This window comes from Solanum lycopersicum, chromosome 6, assembly GCF_036512215.1.
Source record: "Solanum lycopersicum chromosome 6, SLM_r2.1".
In the NCBI taxonomy this organism is placed as follows: Eukaryota; Viridiplantae; Streptophyta; class Magnoliopsida; order Solanales; family Solanaceae; genus Solanum; species Solanum lycopersicum.
The window spans coordinates 3879184-3902184 of record NC_090805.1 but is presented as its reverse complement, the minus strand read 5'-3'; the positions used below and the strand labels follow the sequence as shown (position 1 = coordinate 3902184).

The window sequence follows — 23001 nt, the reverse complement described above, 5'->3', positions numbered from 1 at the left end:
TTGTTTGAAAAAATATTGAATATCTGAAACTTGATAAATGTAAATTATTCAATTAATAACATCAATTTTCTTAAATAGAGGTTACAATAGCAAGAGTGCTAATCAATCCCACAGTAACGATTTTTTTTAAATCTTGTCAACCAATATGGAAAGTATAGTACAGCATTGTTCCCCACTTCCAATTTTGTTTTTGTTTTTGTTTTGGTGGGGAGGAGAATGAAAACCTCAAGAATTTCATGTAATCTTTATTCTCTAGTTTGATTTTGAGGAAAGAATGAATAGCTCAATCCTGTTGGTCATCTCACCAATTTCTAAAACTACTGACGCTAATCAGTCAGTAGGACCAATCATTTTCTCAGGAACTACAAGTTTATCGAACTCATCACCTGTGAGGACATTCAGATTAAGGGCAGCCTCCTGTGAAACCAAACAATCGTGTCAAATTCTCTCAATGTTCTGCACCAAGTGAGTATTGTTTTTTTCAAATAGCTGGACAAAAACAATTACCTTTAGACTGGTTCCCTCTTTGTGGGCTTTCTTGGCAACTGCTGCCGCACTGTCATAACCAATTTTCTAAAATAGAACAGTAGCAGATAACCCAGAATCAGCAAAATAGATGAGAAAGTAGCAAATATTTGTCGTAGGGAGCACAAATGAGAAAGTAGAACTTTTGACCATCTTGAGTGATACTTACTGGGTTCAAACATGTGACAAGCATGAGCGACTGCAAAGATGGATGAAATGAGATCAAACTGGATCAAAAAACTTAAAGCAAATGAAATAGAAAGGACCAACCAAACTTGTGTAATTGTCTAATCTACTGACCTCGTGCAACAATTTTGCAATCCTCTCTCTATTGGCTTGAATTCCTCTTACACAATTCTTTTCAAAAGAAGCAGATGCATCCCCTAGCAATCTCACTGACTGGCATAACAATAATGAAAAAGGGCTTCACGGAAAGTAAGAAAAGCACAAACAGATCACAATAATCTGTGTAGCAGACTTGCATGAGCCCACCCCCTTCTCCTAAGGAGGAGCATTAATGAATAACAAAACGAAAAAGAGTAATTACACATACATGAAGGAGAGCATTTGCAATCATAGGCTTGAACACATTCAGCTCAAAATGACCATTTGATCCACCAACTGTAACAGCTACATGATTTCCCATAACCTGCAGGTAATAAAAGATTCAACTATAAAAGTAGCAAATAAACTATTCTAGCATTGATCTAAGGTCAATCTCATGTGTCACGACTCGGGGTGCTATTGTATGAGGTAAAACTTGGAGTAGACACGTGGCTGAATCAGGACTCAGGAGACGATGCCTGGAAGGAAGGACAGATCAGGTCTGATACAGCAGCGTAGACACTGAGGTTGTAGGGATGCAAGCCAATCGTGTGATTATCATGGACGCATGGACATAAGACTCGGGATATCTCCAAGAGCAAGTAGCCCATCGGCTAAAAAATGGTCAAATGAGGGAGTTCCTAAGTGATAGAACCAAGAAGAACTATGGCCAGCCTGAAGACGTGGGAGAGCAGCCAAAGCCTGCTTCTCCGCAACACACACTTAACGTAATATTCGGAGGAGCAGAAATTAGTGTAACTTAATCAGCGGCTAAGAAGACAAAGCTGTCCATTACATACCAAAAAGGGTTAGGGAGATACCGCACAGTGATGCAATCGCCTTCGATGATGAAAATGCAGACAGACTCGCTTACTCACAATGATGCCCTGGAAATCTCTCAATATGTTTGATTTAAAATTAAACGTGTACTAACTAATCCAGGTAGCTTGGCGAACATCATCCAACTCCGGGTGCTTTAGCAAATGCCGATTGCAAAAAAATTTGGTCGGATTTAACATGGCCAGCAAAACAAACCAGGGAGGAACCAAATTGCCGACAAATGGTTTGGGGGATAAAGGACACTATATTTGTAGTAATGGTGGTGACAAGGCTTACAACGTTATACACGGAAGACCTTGGATCTGTACCATGAAAGCGGTCCCTTAAACCTGGCCCCAGCAGCTGAAATTTCGACCCCAAATGATATTAAGGAAACTCAAAGAGAACATCCCACCACCTGATAAATGTATGGTGTAGCCGTAGCCCGTAAAATGACCAATAGCAACTACAGAAACCAGAATCTCTCTATAACCCCAAAATTCAGTCAGCAATCTGGTGGTCAAGGAGGGGAACGAAAAGGGGATACCGGAAAGGACTCAAGTTCCTAGATTGTATAAGGTTTTGGAAGATACGGATGCTACCAAGTCAACAGCCCAGGAGCTAGAAGAGGTCATCCTCTTAATCGACTTCCTGAAAAGAAAGGAATAGCTAGGTACGAGACTTAATCCCAAACTCAGGCGCAAACTCATTGAATTTCTTAAAGCTACCACAGATTGTTTTGCATGGACACATTCAGATATGACGGCTATTCCGTTAGAGACAGCAATTCACAAGCTAAGCGTGGATCCAAGTTATCCTCCGATGAAGCAAAAGAAGCGGCCAAAAGCTATTCAGATTGTGTTGAAAATGTTTTAAATCTTATCGATTTTCTATTATCTTGACTATGAAAGCTAAGTGGCTTATATGAGGCCTCTCGGGGTCTTGTATGCCATGTTACGTCTAGGGATACCCATGGGTCGTGACGGTACTTCCCCAACGCTTTATCATGGCCGTGACCCTGACAGTCGCTAGAAAATAAGACGGTTTTGGAGAATGTCAAAGGCAAGTGTTTCTTCACCGATTTCTTCGGGTAAATCACCTATGGGTGTCTTCCTTTCATAGTGTCTCATTGAAGGGCTTCCTTCTGCAATCCTTGTCGGACAATCGTGTAGGAGAGTTGTTTGACGGCAATACCGCAAAAGAATGTTTAGAAGAAGCCATGATGAAACTTGAAACAGTCAACAAGGACGAGAGTGAAGTTAAGTTGGAAAGAGGAACTCTGAAGGTGATAAGGAAGAGCTTGTTTAAATAGAGAGATTAATGTTGTTTAAATATGAGCCAACCCAACTCCGGAGCCACCAAACATGATAAAGATGAAGCTCAGCCACAACAAGATCCGCATCTCCCCCAGTCATTACACAACGGCCACATAGGTGAGTCTGTGGGAGTCTCCATGAGGTCGAGTTCCACAGAAATTGCTCCTTAGTGATCATTGTAGATGATCGAATTATCACTTACTCATTAAGCAATACACTGCTCTACTGTATTCTCAGACACATCTCTATTCTATCTCTCCTCGTGTATTTGAGAGCACATGCTTTGTTCATAACTTAGCCCCTGAAAAAGATAAATTAGCCCCTAGTTCTCTTAAATGTGTCTTCTCGAGTTTAAAAAGATTATCCTTGCTATCACATGATCTCCGCCGATATCTTATGTCTGCCGATGTAACATTCTTCGAATCTCGACCTTACCACACATCTTCTGATCATCATGATGTCTCTGAGGTCTTACCCATACCTCAGGTCTTGTTTGTACCAACTTTTGAGGGACATACTAGTTCTCCATCTCCAATTGTAGTGCCACCCGTCCATACATATCATCGGCGTCCACATCCACTGATAGTCTCAAATGATTCATGTCATGCCCCGAACCCTACTCCCACATTGGCCTTGCCTCTTGCTAGCCAATCGATTACACTTCAAAAAGGATTATGATCTACTCGAAATACTAATCCACATTATACTTTCTGAGTTATCATCGTCTATCTTCACCCCATTATGCCTTTGTATCATCTTTGTCCTCTATTTCCATCCCTAAGACTACAGAAGAAGCACTTTCTCATTCTCGATGGAGGCAGGCTATGATTGATGAGATGTCTGCTCAATATTAGAGTAGTACAGGGGAACTTGTCCCTTTTCCTATAGGTAAGTCTGCTTTTGGTTGTCGTTGGGTTTATGCGGTCAAAATTGATCCAGATGGTCAAGTCGATCGGCTCAAGACTTGCCTTGTTGCCAAAAGGTATACTCATATATTTTGCCTAGATTATAGTGACACTTTCACTCATGTGGCCAAAATAGCCTCTGTCCATCTTTTCCTATCTATGGTTGTCGTTCGTAGGGCTGGGCATAAACACCGGAAAACCGAAACACCGTACCGAACCGAATTTTTTTGGTATTTCGGTTTCGGTTTTTCGATTTTCGATTTGGTATTCGATATATGTTTTTGTATTTTTCGGTATTTTGGTTCGGTTTTCGGTATGTAATTTTGTGTAATTCGGTATTTCGGTTTACCGAAATATATTATATTATTATATATATTTATATTATATTAATTATTAATATTAAATAATAAATATTATAATTTAAAATAAAAAATTAAAAAGTAAAAGACTTTTTTATATAACTATTTTTAGCCCATTAAGCTGAAAATCAAACAAAAAAAATTGTAAATTTTTAAAAGCCCAACTAAGCATGCCCATTAAAAAAACTGAAATAACAAAACCGAACCGAAATAATAAAAACCGAACTGAATCGAAATATTTCGCTTCGGTATTTGGTACACAATTTACAAAAACCGAAAACCGGAAAAAAAACCCCGAAACCGAACCGAAATACCGAATGCCCACCCCTAGTCGTTCGTCATTGGCCTCTTCATCAGTTGGACATTTAGAATGTTTTTTTGCATGGTGATCTTGAGGAAGAAGTCTATATAGAGCAACCACTTGGTTTTGTTGCTTAGGGGGAGTCCAGTAGCCTTGTATGTCGATTGCGTCAGTCACTCTATTCTGAAATAGGCTCCTCGAGCTTGGTTTGGAAAGTTCAGTAATTCAGGAGTTTGGCATGACTCGTAGTAGAGCTGATCACTCTATGTTTTATCGGCATTGAGCACCAAATCTATGTAATTTATTTGGTTGTTTACGTTGATGATATTGTTATCACCGGCAATGATCAAGTTGGTATCGCTAATTTGAAGCAGCATCTCTTTCAGCATATCCAAACTAAAAACCTCGGCAAACTGAAGTGTTTTCTAGGTACTGAGGTTGCTTAGTCTAGATCATGTATTGTTATTTCTCAATGCAAGTATGCTTTAGACATTCTTGAAGAGACAGGAATGATGGGATGTAAACCCATTGACTCCTATGGATCCAAATGTTAAACTGCTTCTAGGATAGGGGAACAACTCAGTAATCCTGAAAGGTATATACGGTTGGTTGGAAAGTTGAATTATCTCAAAATGACTACACCGTACATCTCTTTTCATGTGAGTGTTGTAAGTCAGTTTATGACTTCTCCTTGTGATAGTCATTGAGATGCAGTTGTTCGTATTCTGCAATTTATAAAGTCAACTCCTGGTAAAGGACTACTCTTTGAGGATCAAGGCCACGAGACGCTGATTGGGAAAGATCACCCTTTGATAGACGTTCTACATCGGGGTATTGTGTTTTAGTAAGAGGTAATTTGGTGTCATGGAAGAGTAAGAAACAAAGTGTGGTTGCTCGACCAAGTGCAGAAGCAGAATATCGACCAATGGTTGTGGCAACTTGTGAGCTAGTTTGGATTAAACAGTTGCTTGGAGAACTAAAGTGTGGAGAAACCGGTCATATGGAACTTGTGTATGATAATCAAGTAGCCCTTCATATCGCATCAAATCCAGTGTTTCATGAGAAGACTAAGCGCATTGAGATTGATTGTCACTATGTCAGCAGGAGATATTGTTACCAAATTTGTGAAGTCAAATGATCAAATTGCAGATTTCTTCACCAAGTCCCTCACCGGTCCTCGTATTAATTACATTTGTAACAAGCTAGTTACATATAAATTTGTATGTACCAGCTTAAGGGGGAGTGTTAGAATAGAATAAGTATACACAAACCTACATAGAATGAGAATAGTTTAAAGTCTCCTATTTGGTAAGGAATTGTATTATAGTGTCTATAAATAGGGTTCTCTATGTAATAATTAGAACACAACTCAATAATATTATTTTCATATATTTCTCAGGTAAGTCATATTAATAAGATCAAGCTCTGGCCGGTGAAGCTGCAAACCATCAACACCTGAACTCAGGCTAATTCTATTCTTTTACTTATTAGTTTTGGTTCAATTTTATATTTGTCATTTCTTCTATCTTGTTTGCACTAATTAAGCATGTTATAGTACACAAATCGCGTATCTTGATCATCTTAATCCGCGTGGTAAACAACTATGATTTTGGACAAGCATGTAAGACAAGTCAAACTATCATACTTCATCATTATTTGATTGTATCTATCTAAAGCAGAACTGTCACCTGAGCACAGACCATTGTAAGAGCCTCACACTGAGTAGGGTTCACCTTACCCTGAAATGAGTAAGACTCATATGTGTTAAGACTTACACGAGAGAGTCAATCAAATACCCGACTATACATAAAAGTGAACTCAAATATATATTAAGGCAAATGAGAATACAGGCATGATACTGCTTCCAGGTTCATTTTCAGGAAGAATGAGTTCGCCAAGACCACAGCGTGGGCCACTGTATAAGAAAAGAAAGACTCTTCAACCAAAAGCAATAAACCAAGAAAAACACATCTTCCTGAGATGCCTTAAAATCGCCAACAAAAAAAACTACCAGAGAAGTAAACATACCAAAAAAAATGCCCAAAGCACATACCTTCCTAAGAAACGTATATCATTCCCAATCTTCATAAGAGAAACAGCTACCGTATTTAAGGCTCCACTGGTTTCAACAAATGCATCGTGAGCAGCCTGCCAGTGCAAATAACAGCGAAAAATTAAGCTGCTGTTGTGATAGCCATCATTTTCTTCAAAAATTACAAAGGAAGCATTAAAAGAAACTTCACAAAGCAGTTGATTACCAATGCTTCAAACTTATTTTCAGCTGTTACAAAAGGTAAATTTGTTTCCTCCGCCACTGCTGCTGCAATTTTAATATCAAACCTGTGAAAGGGGAATAAAACATAACCACAACTGAGAATATTTGGCACATTTGAAATTCTAAAGAATGAAAAGGGATGAAACAACAAGACTTTTTGAGAACCAACTGCAAAGGATTGCTCGCTGGATGTTCCTTGCCTTCATAAAACCAATGCTAGAGTTACGGTGCTGAAAATAACAGACACCTGAACCTATATCTGGGGACACTCACCCCTTTTTTGTGTTTAATCCTGTTCCAACTGCTGTGCCTCCTTGTGCAAGCTGCTCGAGTGAAGCAGCAATCAGTGAGAACCAGAAAAGGGAAGAAAGGAAATTGCAGAAATAAAAAAGTAGGGAAAGCTAAGTTTTGAATGGGAACCTGATACATGCGTGGAAGAGTGCACAAGACTCGATTAATACCATATTTTACCTACAATGGCAATGCTCATTAACAAAATGATCCAAAACTAACACCCTTTATCAAGGTGTAATAGACTATCAGCAACTTTTGCATTTAAAACACTTGAAGTTCAGTAGAGCTTACTTGAGTGACGTAGCCACTAAATTCTTGTGCAAGAGTCAAAGGTGTTGCATCTTGTGTGTGGGTTCGCCCAATCTTAATAATGTCCTTGAATTCAGCTGACTGGTATAAAGAATCAAGAGTACCAAGTTTATCATTGCAAGCTCGTTGCTATAAGCACCCAAAGGTAGACCCAGCTAAGAAATAGGTAGAGTACCACCTTCCAATGTAAATAGTACTAATTAAAAACAATTGAAAGTGATGGCATACACCTGAAGAGTCTAATGAGTTGGTTAATTATGCGTTCCATTCCAAGATCATAGATTTCCAGAAAAAGACAAAGCAACTATGAAACAGTAGGACTAGTTTATTTTTACCTTCTTTGCTTTAATAAATAACTGACAATATAAATTATTTTCTTCTATGGGGAAGAGTCGCTTTGTAACAACCCAAAACTACTAGTACATGTGCTACAAAGTTGAGGTCAGCAAATTAAAATGAGGATACAAATGGATAATTTTATAAAGTAATATATATGAAGAGGGTTTGAAGTGTTAAACCAAGCTATAGGCCAAGGGAAGCCTTAAAACAAATGTTCAAGTTGAAGGTCCATTGTGGCGGAGTATTTCAAACCCCCTCCCCCCCCCCCCCCTCCCAAACACATGGTCTAACTTTGAACAAGCAAATCTTCCAATCTATTAAGAGTTAGAGGACCTACTACCTACCAAATTGAAGGTCTACGAGTCTATCCCAACGCAATAGACCCTTAGCCGATACGATATCCAAGTAGAGAGATATTTGTATTTTTGAAAGATCGTGCAGGCGGCCAATTGATGTGGGCCCATAAGTCGATGGTGATACTTATAGGTTCCCCTACCACCTAAGCCAAAATCTACATGATTAGAATGTGATTTCACCCTCAAAAAGTTCGTAAAGATTTTGTTCTTCTCTTCTCTTTACTAGTGATTTGAAGGATTCTTCAAGGAGATGTAGGCTTGTTTTTAGGTGTTGTGCTAATGTTTAGAGGTAATATTTTACCCTTCATTTGTGTTCGAGTGAATCCAAGTAATAACTAAGCTATGTGAGCTAGAACATATGAATAGACTGTCGGAAAATTGAACTTGGGTTGTTATATGATGTTGGGCTGTTTTGAGATATTTCCCTGATGTTATTGCAGCTGCATTGGGGAATGACCTATATATGTATGTTTGTTGTTAATATGTAACTAGAAGAGAAACAGAAATACAGAGAATTGTTAAATTGTTAGTTAAAAGTCGAGTTTGTCACTCGATAAATCATGTATTAGCTATCATTTAGCCTAAATTTAGTTCTACTGTTGTCTATTGTAGATTAAGGTGTTGTAACAGACTAAGTTCAGCAAGTCACTGAGCGAATTGATGTAAGGTATGTAGTGGCAATCTCTTCTCCATTTCGGCACGAATCCTTTGTCTTAGTGACTTATACCGAGAAAGAGCTTAAGGGAAGTGATGACATACTTACTCTACTCTTGAGAATCGTCGAGTTAATCAATCTCTGGGTTGTCAATGTCTAGTTGATTATGTACAAGTCCACGAAGTCAAATCAAGAGTTAATTCCCTAAAATGTGCATTAAAAGACTTACCGAAACAGTTAAATAGAGAGAAGAATTGAGGGTCTAATTATGTTACTTCTTGAAATTATGTTAAAAGTAATGATGAGTCATATAGAGTAAGATGTTAAGTCCTCATTCATAAACAAGCTTCCGATTTAAGTGGCTAAAGAAGTAATATTGAGCTTGGCAAGCAAAACGAGACACCAATTTTGTTAAGTAAAAGAAGTTACGTTAAGAAAATATACCGAGGGTTGATGAGTCCTCGTTGTCAATTGTTCTCAAGTGTTGCATTATTAACAAAAGTGAAGAATTGTTGAATCACTTGAGTTAAGCTATACACATAGAAACATAAGAATAATCTTTGTCCTCGCTACCGAGTGGATGGTAGTACATGGATATAACCTAGCTACCGAGTGGGTGGTAGTACACTCATTCCTAGCTACCGAGTGGATGGTAGGACATATTTATCCTAGCTACCGAGTGGATAGTAGTACATATATATTTAGCTATTGAGTAGGTGGCATATTGATATGAGGCCTCCCATGGTTCTTGAGTAACAGATGACTTGCCCGATGTGGCATTCAGGTTAAAGGTTAATTCTTACATTTATCTTTCGTTGCAGCTGAGCATATGTTTTATGTCTTACATACCAATACATTTGTTCGTACTGGCAAGTGATGTCGAGGGTGTTGCATATTCAGGTAGAGGCTTCGATAGATCCTCTAGTAGGCGGTTGTCGAGTTCAGTGTTTTGTTGGTAAGCTCTTCTACTTCTGGAGCTCCTGAGTTTGTGGTTTGAAGTCATAGTAGCATATATATAGTGACGGGTAGGTTGGTGCCCCCTCCCAACCAATTGATAGATACGACACTCTCAAGGCTTGTAACATGTGGTACGTGTTAGTATGTTTTGAGTGGCCGTGTCGGCCTAGTTGTTTTGACATTCTAGTTTTTAGCCTCACCACCTTTATGTATATATCTGTGTTGGGATAGTTTTCGTGTAGGCTGTCTTGTACAGAAACCTTGTTGGTCTATTTAATTTTCTTTACTAGATGAGCATATGCGTTTATGTGGCAGCCTTGTCGGCTCAAGAGGTTTAGGAGTATAATTATGTGAGTTATGCTTCGTTGACTCGGTCAAGTGAGGCACTAGGTGCATGTCGCACCTCTCAGTTTGGGGCATGAACACGCTTTAGAGGGGATAAGCTAGGGTGGTTCATCAAACACCCTTATATAGGTAAATATTACTATATATGTACATATAAAACGAATACCCGTTGACCAATTCAAGGAGTTAGACCAGCACTTAAGAGTGTTCAAAATTCCCTAAAGGGGAAGGTTGAATTCCCCAGTTTCCCACTTTGTTGTGCCTACTTTTTAAAACAAAACAGACCAAATGAAAAAATAAAGTCAACCTTCGAGTGTAGTGAAGTATGCAACTGTTTTAAGTTTGGTACTAGTCTTTTATTTATCTCCATAGCAGCAGCAATATGCATCACCTACACATGCAAAAATAACCACTCTAAGAACTCAGCATAAGTTTGAAAGGAACATTAGAAACATATCAATATATCTTGCAAACAAGTAATCTAAAGGAGGAAACTCACAGTAGGAAATGTGTCATTTGAAGATTGTGATCTGTTCACGTGGTCATTTGGGTGAACGTGCTTTTCGCCACGCTTATGGCCAAGAATTTCAGATGCTCTATTTGCAATAACCTGAAAAGTTCAGATAAGACATCACTAGAAAGAACCATATCAAGATCTCTTCCCTTTGTAGAACATAATTCCTTGCAGCACATAAGTCAGCAAAATGCTCGCACAATATTGTTGACTTCCTCAAACCTTCGGGGTGGCCTAGTGGTTTGAGCTTGGGACTTCCATGTTGGAGGTCTCAAGTTCGAAACCCCTTGCCAACGAAAGCAAGGGGTTTGCCTTCTGGGTCGAGCTCGTCGTACCAAGCTTACCTAGTGCGGGTTATCTCTCCTATGTAGTTTGCGAGCTATTGCATAGGAGCGGGGGTTTTTACCCTGTGCGCACACAAATGGTAGCGGCTGCGGGTTCCTCTTGTCATCAAAAAAAAATTGCTGACTTCCTCAACATTTTTGTAGCACAAACATCTTACAAGCCGCCACAATCTGACAAATGCTAGCTACTGTCAAAACATAGAAGACACCTAATGCATGTAGAATCTGATGCATTCAGCACTATTGTTGACTTATCTTGAAGATAGACGAACTTTGAACAAAGTAATTTCTTTCAGTCTTACATACTAAAAAGAAAAAGAAATCGCCGCTGCAAGCCAGAATCAACACTCTTCCAAAAACTGACCCTGCAATCGACCAGAGCAATGTTTCATCTATCGTTATTGCTGCACAATTTATTATACTTCAACTAGGTAAATCTCCTCAAAGTCGCATCCTACAAGGTCCATTCATTTAATAAAGCTAAGAGAACAACTAAACATAGCTTTGGGTATTTTAAATGTATTAAAATCTAATCTATCATCTGGAGATGACTACACCTATGATAAATGATCAAATATGCTTCTAGCATCCACCTGATGCATCAAAGACATACACTCTCATCTATAAACACAAAAGAATATAATTCCCTTCTTCAAGATTACAAACAACGGATGTATGCCAACTACAAATAGATGGACCAATTAGCACCAAAAAAAAATGAATTATACGATTTGCCCACTATTATATCATTACTCCCTCCTATTCCAAAATAAGTGGTGTTTTAGCCTTTTCATTTTCTTCCAAAATTACCCTTGTTTTATTACATGGAGTTTTACACCATTAAATAATCAGTTCTTTCTTCAAGGCATTTAATTAGGAACAGTTAGTGAAACACTCCTTATTTTCTAGGAATGAGTAGTTTCTTAAGTGGTATGCCCAAGCTAAAAATACCACTAAGAGCCCGTTTGGATTGGCTTATTTCAAGTGTTTTTGAGCTAAAATAGCTTTTACACACATCTGGAGTGTTTGGCTAAGTTAAAAAAAGTGCTTATAAGCACCTAGTTTTAAGCTTAAATTGCTAAAAATAAGCCAAAAACCATAAGTTAGAAAACTTATGGTTTTTGGCTTATAAGTCAAAAATGAAAAACCAATCCAAACAGGTTTATTTTTGGAATGGAGGGACTATTACTTTGTAGATGAAAGACAAAAAACTTATTAAAAGAGATAGGAGAAGTTACAAAAAAATAAGAATAGATGTACTCAATTCCGAAAGAGAAGCTTAAATTAATCCAGAACTTCATCATCTCATGAAAAATCAGATTGTATTCCTTGGATTGGACCTTTACAATTAGATATTCAAGAAGCTTGGGAACTAGATAAGAAGAAATACTCCCTCCATCCCAATTTATGTGAGGGTGTTTGAAAAGAAGAGAACTTTTGAAACTTGTGGTCTAAAATAAGTCACATATATTTTCGTGGTTGTAAGCCTCATTAAGGGTGAAACGGGAATTTTAAAGCTAACTTATTACAAATTATAGAAAGGTGACATTCTTTTTGGGAACTAACTAAGAAGGAAAGAACGTTACCAATTATAAAAAGGAAAGAGTGTCATATAAATTGGTAACCTCTTCAAGCAATTAAAAGACCCTGAATGGACCTTCAACTTCAAGTTCATGAACATGTGATTACCTCATTTGCATTCATGTTACTTTGAGTTCCACTACCAGTCTGCCAAACCACCAAAGGAAAATGGTCATTCAATTTTCCTTCTGCTACTTCCTGGGCAGCTTGCATCACCGCTTTCCCTATAGATGGGTCAAGGCCATACTCCATGTTCACCTGCAATGGAGGCAATAATCACAAGATCACAAAAATGGCTGTACAGCATTGCATGAGCGACACCAAAAGTTTCACATAACATTAGAGATAAACTTGACAGTCTAGCGTATAGTAGTACAAACCTTGGCAGCACACTTTTTAAGAATGCCAAATGCTCGTATGATTGGTTCAGGCATTCTTTCACGCTCACCTCCAATTTCAAAGTTTTGCAGGGATCTTTGGGTTTGTGCCCCCCATAACCTGAACAGGAGCAAAATTGAGCCCAAGTTAATGTGGATAAAAAGAACTAAAGTTTCACACCATAGTTATAGCCTTATCGAAATAAAAGAATTTCAAAAAATAGACTGAATTATCATAACACTATCAGGTTTCTGGCTAATCAATTGCAAGGAAAGACCAGGAAAAATCACAAAGGACATAGACTATAAAGACTGCAGTACTGCACCTGATTTTGCAGGATCCACCCCACCCCCACCCACACTTTTTAGTTGAATCCTCTTGATGTAGATCCTTTATGAATAGGAAAACTTAGTATTTTATTTTATTAATTAGGCTATTATCTTTTAGAATAGATTTATCTTTATCATTATCTAGATTAGATAGCATAATTATTATTATTTTATTGATTGTCTTAAATTATTATTTGATTTTCTCTCTCTCTCTCTCTCTTTCTTAGTTAGTTAGATTGGTGGTTAGACCAACATTCTTCTACTTGTATAGGGCAGAGTGTTGGCCAGTCAAAACCTCCCATGTCCAGAAGATAGATGTTGCAGAGATGAGAATGCTAAGGTGGATGTGCGGGTTACTAGGAGCGATGAGATTAGAAATGAGGTTATCCAAAATAAGGTAGGAATAGCCTTGGTGGTGGACAAGATGAGGAAAGCGAGACTAAGATGGTTTGGACATGTGAAGAGGAGATGCGTAGACACACCTGTGAGGAGGTGCAAGAGGCTTGCTATAGAGGGTAGAAAGAGATGCAGAGGTAGGCCGAAGAAGTATTGGGAAAAGGTGTTAAAGCAGGATATGAAGCACCTTCAGGTTACCGAGGACATGACCTTAGATAGGAGGGCATGGCAAACACGAAGTAGGGTAGAGGGTTTGTAGGCCTAGGGGGTGTTTCGTATTATTATACTATGGTTGGCTGGTGTTTAGTACTTTTGTACTTAGGGTGGTTGGTGTTTAGTATTTTTGTAGTTGAGTTAATGATTGGTATTATTTGTTTTCTATAATGGATCTTAGTTTGTTGAGCATGTTTTGACTATAACATTATTGAATTGTTGTTTTTGGCTCCTTCTTGGTAGACTTTGCACTGTTACCTTATTACTTGTTGTATTCTCTTCAGTATCTCCTCTTTTTGTACCTAGATTTGTTGTACATGAGATAAGGGTCTTTTGGAAACAACTTTTGTACCTCCACGAGGTACTTGTACAGTATGCGTGCACTCTACCCTCTCCAGACCTTACTTGTGGAATTTCACTAGGTATGTTGTTATTATTGTGAGTTAGTTAGTTAGTTAGAGAGAAAATTAGCATTGTTTTAGGACTCTACCTTGTGCAAGGTTCCCTACCTATAAATAGGACCCTCTTTGTACATTGTTATACACTTCATCAAATGAATGACATTTCATGAGTTAATTCCCTCTCTTATGAGTTCTCTTCTTTCTTTGTTAGTACAGGTATCGGAGCTCAAGGTTCCTACACAAATTGTCGCACTCTCTTAGCACCATCAAGAATTCCTAATCCTTAAATAACCAACCTTCTTTCACACCATATTAATTGAAGTTCTAAAAGGGAGGTTTGATCAGTCACTTGTCTCCCTAAATTGCTTTGAGGTTTTGAAGGATGCAGATATTGTTGAGGTTTCAAGACACTGCAATAAGTGGAATCTGGACCCACCATAAGGTACTCACCTCCGTATTCAATACTACTTGGTTATTTTTTATGTGTACGGTGATCTACTAAATTTTTTGTTCCCAAAAATTCATTTCTAGATCTCCTTATATAGATGAAATAAGAAGAAAAAAAAAGGCATTCTTCCTTGCTACTGAGAAAAAAATAGGAATTACCACTTGATTAGTTTTCACACTAAATTTTTGGTTCCTTATGTTCATTAGAAGTTTGTGTATATTCTTCAATTATAAATAGAAATATCTAATCATATACTTAGTATGTTCACTTCACCTATATTCTCTTTTTAAAAAAAAGAATTCCATTGAGTCGCACTGTTCTTTGGATTATCACATCTCTAGGAAAGTTTTGTCAAAAGAGCTGTAAATTGCCTAAGGAATCTCAATTTTAAGTGGGGCAATTTGTGACTCCTCCAGTCTTACCAGTAAGTTGTCCTGGTACATTATTTTTTGATAAAGAGTTTTCCTGGTACATTATTCATACATTGTGCCTTTAATCACTCCACATATTTTTCCATGGCTCCTTCGTATTAACAAATAATGAGACGATGGAGCTTTCTCTTTCCAAACTAATAATGAGCTTATATGCAAACTCAAAGATCTTAAAGAACAAGTAGATGACTTCGGTGGAAGACAAGATGCAAAAGGCGAGGTTGAGGTAGTTTGGGCATGTGATGAGGAGATGCATGAATGCACCAATATAGAGGTGTGAGAGGTTGTCAATGGTGGATTTAGTACAGGTAGAGGTAGACCAAAGAAGTATGGAGGGAACGGAACAGTTGCAGCTTATCGAGAACATGATCTTAGATAGAAAAATGTGGAGGACACAAATTAGGTTAGCAGGTAGGAGTTCGTCCATACTAGTAGTAGGAGTGTTTTGTCCCCTTATTCTTCAATTTCAGTTACTATCAATTGTTTCATGTAGTTCGATTGTAGTATTATTTTGTTGTAGGATGTTCTACTACAATCTGTTGTTTTTGTTACTCTTCATTATCTCTTATACTTCTATTACATCCCTTTTAGACTAGTTTTGTCTTGAGTCGAGTGTCTATTAGAAACAGCCTCTCTACCTCACCTCTGAGATAGAGGTAAGATTTGTGTATACTCTACCTTTCTCAAAACTCACGTTATAGAACTACACTTGGTTTGTTGTTGATGTTGTTGTTGTAATTATCTATATAGTTTGAGCAAAAACCAGCTTACACCTTATATCTACACAATAGCATCCTCAACCGAATGATTTTCACTACTTGGTGATGGACTTAGAGATTAAACGGAAAAGGATCGTGTATGGTCAACCAAAGATCAAGTAGGATGCCTTGAGTTTGACTAAGGATAAGGCTCAAAGGTTGGGGGAGAAGTTGATGATGATGGAAGCCAGGAGTAGCATTTGGGACACGAGTAGCATGTGTTCTACGATGATCACTTGCATTAGAGGGGAGCTAGAGAGATTCTAGGGGTCTCAAAGGGTTACTCTAGTGGACACTAAGGGGTCGTTTGATACAAAGATTAATAATGTTGGGATTAGTAATGTCAGCATTAGGATTAGTAATGCAGTAATCAATAATGCATGGATTATTCTTACCAAGTGTTTGGTTCACTGTTTCCCACCTCATCTTGTGTTTGGATTAAATCTTCATAAAAAACTTCTTTCCAATTATACCCTTGAATTATTATCCAATTGGGTTAAGGTAAATAATTGTCGGACAATATTATTTTTTTATGACCTTCTAACTAGCTATGAAAAGAACAATTTTGTTGTCATGTTTGCCTTTTTTTTACTTAAGTTACTAGAGGATAAATAATTGTCATCTTAGTAAATTGATCACTTACAAATGTCAATTTATAAACTATCAACTTTAAAATTGGAAAGACGGTAAACAATAGTAAAATTGAAAAAACCATCTACATTTATGCATAAAATTGCAAGTTGTAATTTTAATATGTATTCAATTTTATAAATTGTTCAAAATACAAATAATTAGAGAACCTCGCGAACATATATATATATATATAGAGAGAGAGAGAGAGAGAGTAACAAATAACTCTCTCTAAATAATTTGTAAGCTAATTTATTTAAATAAATTACTAGCACCAACCATAAAACATAAAATCAAGAAAATAAACAAAATAATTAAAATGTTTTGAGGGATATTTTTGTCTTTAGTAGACTTATTCTATGGTATTATAATCCATAACTAATCCATGGATTAGTTATACATAGACCCAATTTCCTACTAAACATAGTACTAAATAATATCATCCATAATACATGGACTATTTGTTTTAATGTGGCCTACCAAACGACCCCTAAGGGGACTGATCGAAGAACGAATAGTTTTAAGGATAAGTGGAGGCTAAGAAAATGGCATATGGGAAGCTGATGGAGAGCAAAGATGAGGAAGGAGGCAAATTACTAGTTACGGTGGCAAAGACTACAACTTAGACGTCTGTAGGAAGCTTAAGGACAAAGGCGGAGACAAAAAGTTGTACAGGCTAGCCAAGGTGTTACACGTTGGGTTCAAAAGTAACCAGTGCGTCATTCAGAAGCTTACAATTGCAAATCAAGATATGATAAATTAGATAACAAAAACTTATACTAAAAACATATATACATATACATATACATACATACATACATACATATATATATATATATATAAAGACGTGGAGCATCCACAAGCCAAGAATTCCTTTTTACTTATATAAAGACAAAACTACCCTTCCCCTCACACTACAACAACCACACACTCAAGCGTCACTTTTGCTTCATTCTTTCAACACCTAGTACCACTCTTCACAAATGTCGTGGCTTTTACCAACGGCCGCCACCTTTAATAAACCTACCATCTATTTTGCTTTCCCAACTACTTTCTTTTCCCGCTACATTTCCCTTCCTGCCCACTACCTTTCATGCCCTTGCTTCCTTCTTCTACGAAAACAATCCACACTCAGAGCCCGACATTCTCCACGGCTTACTTCGAAGCGCTGCTCAACACCCCACTAACATACATCGCTCATCAGGTATGCTCCTCACTCAACTTCCTCCCCTCACCATCTTCCCAACAATGCCTCTTTATACTAACCATTAAAATATGCTTTTACTTTGCTTTACTCACATCGCTATACTCCAACAATATTTGGTAAATTCCTCTTAAAATCACAATGCTTGCAAAGGACAAGTAAATACCGCTTCGACAATGCCGTCCTTTGAAATTGTTCCTAGTTCCCTTTATCCATAAAATTTTCTCCCTTCATAAGTAATTTTTAAAGCTTCTTAAAGCACTCATCTATCTCTCGACTTCCCTAAATTATCAACCACTAGAATTGGGGATTTGGGGATAATAGTTCATGGTTAATGATGCTGAAGTACGTGAATTCACGTGTTGAATTAGAATTAACAAAGTTGCTAGGATTTGGAATTGTGCACACAGATATAAGAAAGATTTTTCACCAATACTTACAGTCGATAGTTGTTACCCGACACCAAAGTACGTGAATTCACATATAGTACATGAATTTTCCAAGTTGCTAGGATTTGAAATTGTGGACACAGAAGTAGCAAACACTAACCTTGAATGCAGACACAATTCATCTACCCGGGTTTGTTAATTACTTTGAACTCCGAACATATCTTTACAAATTCAAATAGTCTTAGTAGAATCATCTTCATACTTGGCAAAGGTATGCACATTATCATATCTATATTTTGCAATTCTCTTTTTATTTTGCCGGATGAAAACTTTATGCCTTTGATTGTCAAAAAATTGAAATTATTTTCAGATGTTTTAATGATCGAGTATTTTAACTTCTGCAATTTCATTCATGCATTTTACTCCTAAGTAAATCTGTTTGCATAACTTCAAGTCTAAGGTCTTCTAGGTTTGTTAGTCTTGAAATATGTTTGGAAAGGACTCAAACGGTGTGTCCTTTGGCTTGCTTAGTATATGTCACTTCAAATGTGAAAATTAACACAACTGCCAATTACTCACTATTTAGAATTCAAATGTAACCTATTCTTACCGCCTAAGATGATCTTGTACTCCTAACTTTCAAATATGAGAGTTATCTTCCAACGTACTCTCCAGATGCTAGGCCAAGTCAAAGTGGGATATCCAACATTGCTTTAGGGAAGCCAATCAAATTAAGATATGTCAATGTAGCTGCAGGTTTTGCAGAATATGCAACTAATTAAGACCAAGCATAAAGGTGGCATACTCTCCAACAAATACCCTCAACCGCTAAGGGGTCTTTCATCCTGGATAAATGTCGCATGAAGTTTCAGGACAAAGGGATTCAGGCAACTTCTATGTTAGTCAACTCTCTGATTAATAGTTGAATTTAGATGGATTGATAGTTTTATTATCATCAATTAACACAACCATGTCAATGCAATGGAGATAATAAGGTATAGTCCCATATGTATCTTTTTGGATGAAATATAAATGTGTCACCGGACACAATCACTACAACAAAAATAATTCTCAGTTGCAATATATATGCACATTAACAAAAAGTGTTAGTCTTTACGAACATTAGTTATCTGCCATTGGATCCAATATCGCTATAGGCTTTGGAGACATTTACAAAGAATTTTAAAATGTAATTGTCACTAATAAAAAACACTAAAAGGTTTCTCTGTCAACTTATTGGACACCCTTCTACATGTGCGGGTGAACTTATTAGTGTACTTGATGCATCTGGAGTCGCACTAAAGATTTCAACAGCACACCCAAGGCTAAGGTGCAAGATCAAGTCCTTCCCTCAGCCATAAAGAGGTAAGTAAAGATTCTTAGTTTTTGGGTGTTATTTATGGAAATTGTGCGTATTATTAATAAATATATGTTTCGATCTACTTGATTGTTAGACTTAAATCAGTTATAGATAACATTTGGTTGCTTGCATTGCTAATTCATGGATGATTATCAGTGTAACAACTTTAAACTAAAGACATTTTTCTATATTATCTTTGTGATAGTAAGATAGAGGTGGTGTTTTCTTAATGTATTTAGACGAATGTACGGATCAATATCTAAAATTGTTTTCAGCTTAATCTTTTGTAACGTTTTGGATGAATTTACAACCATTACATTCTTCTCTTTTGGTGAAGTTCAACCCCCCCCCCCACACACACACAACAAAAATGGAAAAAGAAGGTTATTACTTGCAAGTGCTCAAGTATCATCTTTTAACCTTTATCTTACATATAAGTGCTCAAATATCATGTCTTAGCCTTTACCTTACTCTGTATATATAAATTTGCAAGTGCTTAAATATCATGTTTTAACATTTATCTCTCTCTCTCTCTCTCTCTCTATCTATCTATCTATATATATATATATATATATACAAAATTCATAATGGAAGAGCAAAAAATTTTACCGAGCAATGTTATGAGTTATCTCACCATTGTAGTTGAAAATAATTAAATTAGTCAAGATTGATTTTATAAAAATAAAAATTAGCACAATAATCTATTTTTCTCTTACGCCTGTGGAAGCGCGAGTAAATTTACTAGTTATTATGTGAAAATTAATATAAAAGAAAAACATTAAAACTGTTGAGAATAAATCTCTCCATGAACAAAATTTTTAAATGTCTACATTGTGGATGCTATTAGACTCTTGATATGAGAAGAGGCGCCTTCAAACTTTTCCTCTAAGGAATGACCCAAATATGGAAGAAAATTATGCTTTTCCTTTGAGAAAAGTTAAAGCATTAATGGTAATACCTTGACTTTCCTTCAAGATAAAATTAAAACTCAAATATGGGTAAACCCTAACAATAGAGAGGAAGGCTCATGACCAGGACCAAGTGAAGTGAATCAAATATGAGGATGGTGCGGTTTAGTTGAAGGGACACTTATTAGACATAGATGACAGACATACTTTTATAAACTCTTGAATGTAGTGGAGTACAAGAACTTTGTGATGGATGATTTGGAGCACTCCGAGATTCATCGAGACTTTGGATATCATAGGTGTGTAAAGGTTGAAAAGGTAGAGTTATGCATAAAATGAACGGGGACGTTGACAAAACCGGACAAAATTCTAATAGGGTTTTGGAAGAACGCGGGCAAGACGGGCTTGGAATGGCTTACTGGATTTTTTTGTGACATTCTTAAGACGACAAAGATGCCCAAAGAATGGATACGAAGTATGATAATCCGGTTGTACAGAAATAAGGGTGATATCTAGAGTTGCAATAATTATAAGGGTGTCAAGCTACGAAACTCTGAAAGAGAGTGGTAGAAGCGAGGGTGAAGAGGAGTGCCTATTTTGAGAATCAATTCACATTCATGTTGGGGCGCAATACAGTCATTCGCCTTGCCTTGTAAGGAGGTTGGTGGAACAGTATAAGAAGAGAAAGAGGGACTTGCATATGGTGTTCATAGACCTAGAGAACACTTGCGAAAAAGTCCCGAGGGAGGTTTTTTGGAGATGTTTGGAGATCTAAGGAATTTTTGTGACTTACTCTTACTTTAGGATGATCAAGAATATGCATGATGGTGCTAAAACCAAGGCCAAAATGTGGGAGTGACTCAGAACAGGTTGCATCAAAAATCTGCTCTTAGCCCAATTTTGTTTGCATTGGAGATGGACGCACTAACACATTCAAGGAAAGGTGTCATAATGCATGTTATTTGCAGATGGCATAGTACTGATTGACGAGACATGAAGCAGAGTCAGCGCGAGGCTGGAAGTTGGGATACAGATACTAGAGCCAAAAGGTTTCAAGTTGAGCAAGACCAAAGTTGAAGGTTTAGAATGCACGTTTAATGACTTTTCTCATGAAGCGTACATGGACGTGAGGCTTGACACACAGTTCATCCCCAATAGAGGAGGTTTCACGTACTTGGGTCAATAATCCAAGGTAATGGGAGATCAGCAAAGATGTCACTCATCATATCGGGGCAAGGTGGATGAAATGGAGGCTCACGTTTAGTATATTGTATGATAAAAATGTGTCACCTAGACTAAAAGGTAAGTTCTACGAAGTGTTCGTTAGATTACTTAGATCGACTATGTTATAATGAATGAGGATCCCTTAGTTCTATAAAGTGAAGTTCTCCTGTCCAAAAGATGAAACCACCAGCGACTAGGATGTTAAGGTGGATGTGTGGAGAAAAGTCATTCAGGACAAGGTTGAGTAGTCCATGTAGAGGATAAGATGCGGAAAAGAAGATGAAATGGTTCGAGCATGTGAAAATGAGATATGCAAATGCTCCGATTAGGAGGTGTGGGAGGTTGTACGTAGTGGGCTTGAGGAGAAGTAGAGGTAGGCTTAAGAAGTATTGAGATGAGGTGATTAGGCACGATATGACAATAATATCACCACCAAAGGTTTGGTGGTGAAGGATTAGGTAGAAAGGCTAGTTGGAAGTCGGCCATGTTTCTTTCCCGTTCTTGGGAGTATTAGTATTAGTATTCTTCTCCGCCAAATATTTAGATTGCTATTACTACATGTTATTTCTTTATCCTCGATGTCTTATGTACTTGTTGTTCTTGCTTGTTACTGCTACCTCTTTTTCATAGTTTGTTTAATCTAATGTCTATGGAAAAATAGTATCTCTACCTTCTCAAGACATGAATAAGGTGTGCTTACCCTCTAATCTCCACAAATCCCACACATGAGATTACACCATGTTTGTTGTTGTTGTTTTACCATAACATGGTTCCAAAAAGCGTAAGCACACTAAGAACCCGTTTGCCTTATCTTTACAAAAAATAGTTTTTTAAAAGTAGTTTCTAAATAGTCAAATTTTAGCAACTATTAAGTTTAAAAAAATAGGGGAATACCTACTTTAAACTTGTAATTTTCATTGTGAATTTATTTTAAGTGTTTGTCAAACACTAAAATAGGTTTTACCAACTTCAATCTAAACAGGCTCAACTCAACTATAAGGTGGATTTTGAAGAAATACATTCCAGCGAACTACTAAAAAGTTAAAAGGAGATAATCAATAAAGTAAAGGAAAACATTCAAATCAATAAAGAGAGAGAGAAAGTACGAACTTATCGTCGGGAACGAGAATGGGACCGAAAGTATCTCTTTCCTCCCTGAAAGACGTTGAGCAAAACCTGGAGGAAGACGAATAACGTACAATAATCGTTGATAATCGACGGGATGCTACGAGCATCGCCATAGCTCTTTACGCGATTAGATCAATGGAGATTTTGAAGTAAACTGAATATGTAAAGAATTAGTTTTTACTCTATTTGAAACTAATAATTATTGACTCTCTCTGTATTTCCAGATTTATTTATTGTATATTATTTTCTTAAGTATTAAATTAAATAAAACCTCCCATTATCTTAA

General features: G+C 37.1%; 1 protein-coding gene and 1 long non-coding RNA gene across 10 annotated transcripts; one reads left to right on the top strand and one right to left on the bottom strand.

Moving 5' to 3' along the window:
• LOC101243791 (fumarate hydratase 1, mitochondrial) lies at nt 1–22837 on the bottom strand. 5 transcript variants are annotated; one of them, XM_069299032.1, is made up of 19 exons: nt 22698–22837; nt 12899–13016; nt 12627–12776; nt 11240–11302; nt 11000–11108; nt 10579–10689; nt 10387–10470; nt 7410–7508; nt 7245–7295; nt 7098–7147; nt 6808–6889; nt 6603–6697; nt 6398–6464; nt 6238–6288; nt 1079–1174; nt 826–924; nt 695–724; nt 508–573; nt 1–417 (listed from the first exon to the last, which is right to left on the bottom strand). In XM_069299032.1, the coding sequence occupies exons 3-19, from the start codon at nt 12635–12637 to the stop codon at nt 331–333; spliced, it is 1251 nt and encodes a 416-aa protein (XP_069155133.1). In that variant the 5' UTR covers nt 12638–12776; nt 12899–13016; nt 22698–22837; the 3' UTR covers nt 1–330. The 5 variants fall into 5 exon arrangements, 4 of the variants coding, with proteins under 4 accessions (XP_069155133.1, XP_004240578.1, XP_019070073.1 ...); XM_004240530.5 differs by lacking the exons at nt 11000–11108; nt 11240–11302 and having other exon boundaries at nt 22698–22831; XM_019214528.3 differs by lacking the exons at nt 12899–13016; nt 22698–22837 and having other exon boundaries at nt 11244–11302; nt 12627–12766.
• On the top strand, nt 9477–23001 carry LOC112941665 (uncharacterized). 5 transcript variants are annotated; one of them, XR_003247109.2, is made up of 5 exons: nt 9483–9732; nt 14452–14677; nt 18846–18993; nt 19369–19460; nt 22570–23001. It is a non-coding gene; the product is annotated as an uncharacterized lncRNA (long non-coding RNA). The 5 variants fall into 5 exon arrangements; XR_003247108.2 differs by having other exon boundaries at nt 9477–9732; nt 14447–14677; nt 18846–19460; XR_003247107.2 differs by having other exon boundaries at nt 9479–9732; nt 18852–19460.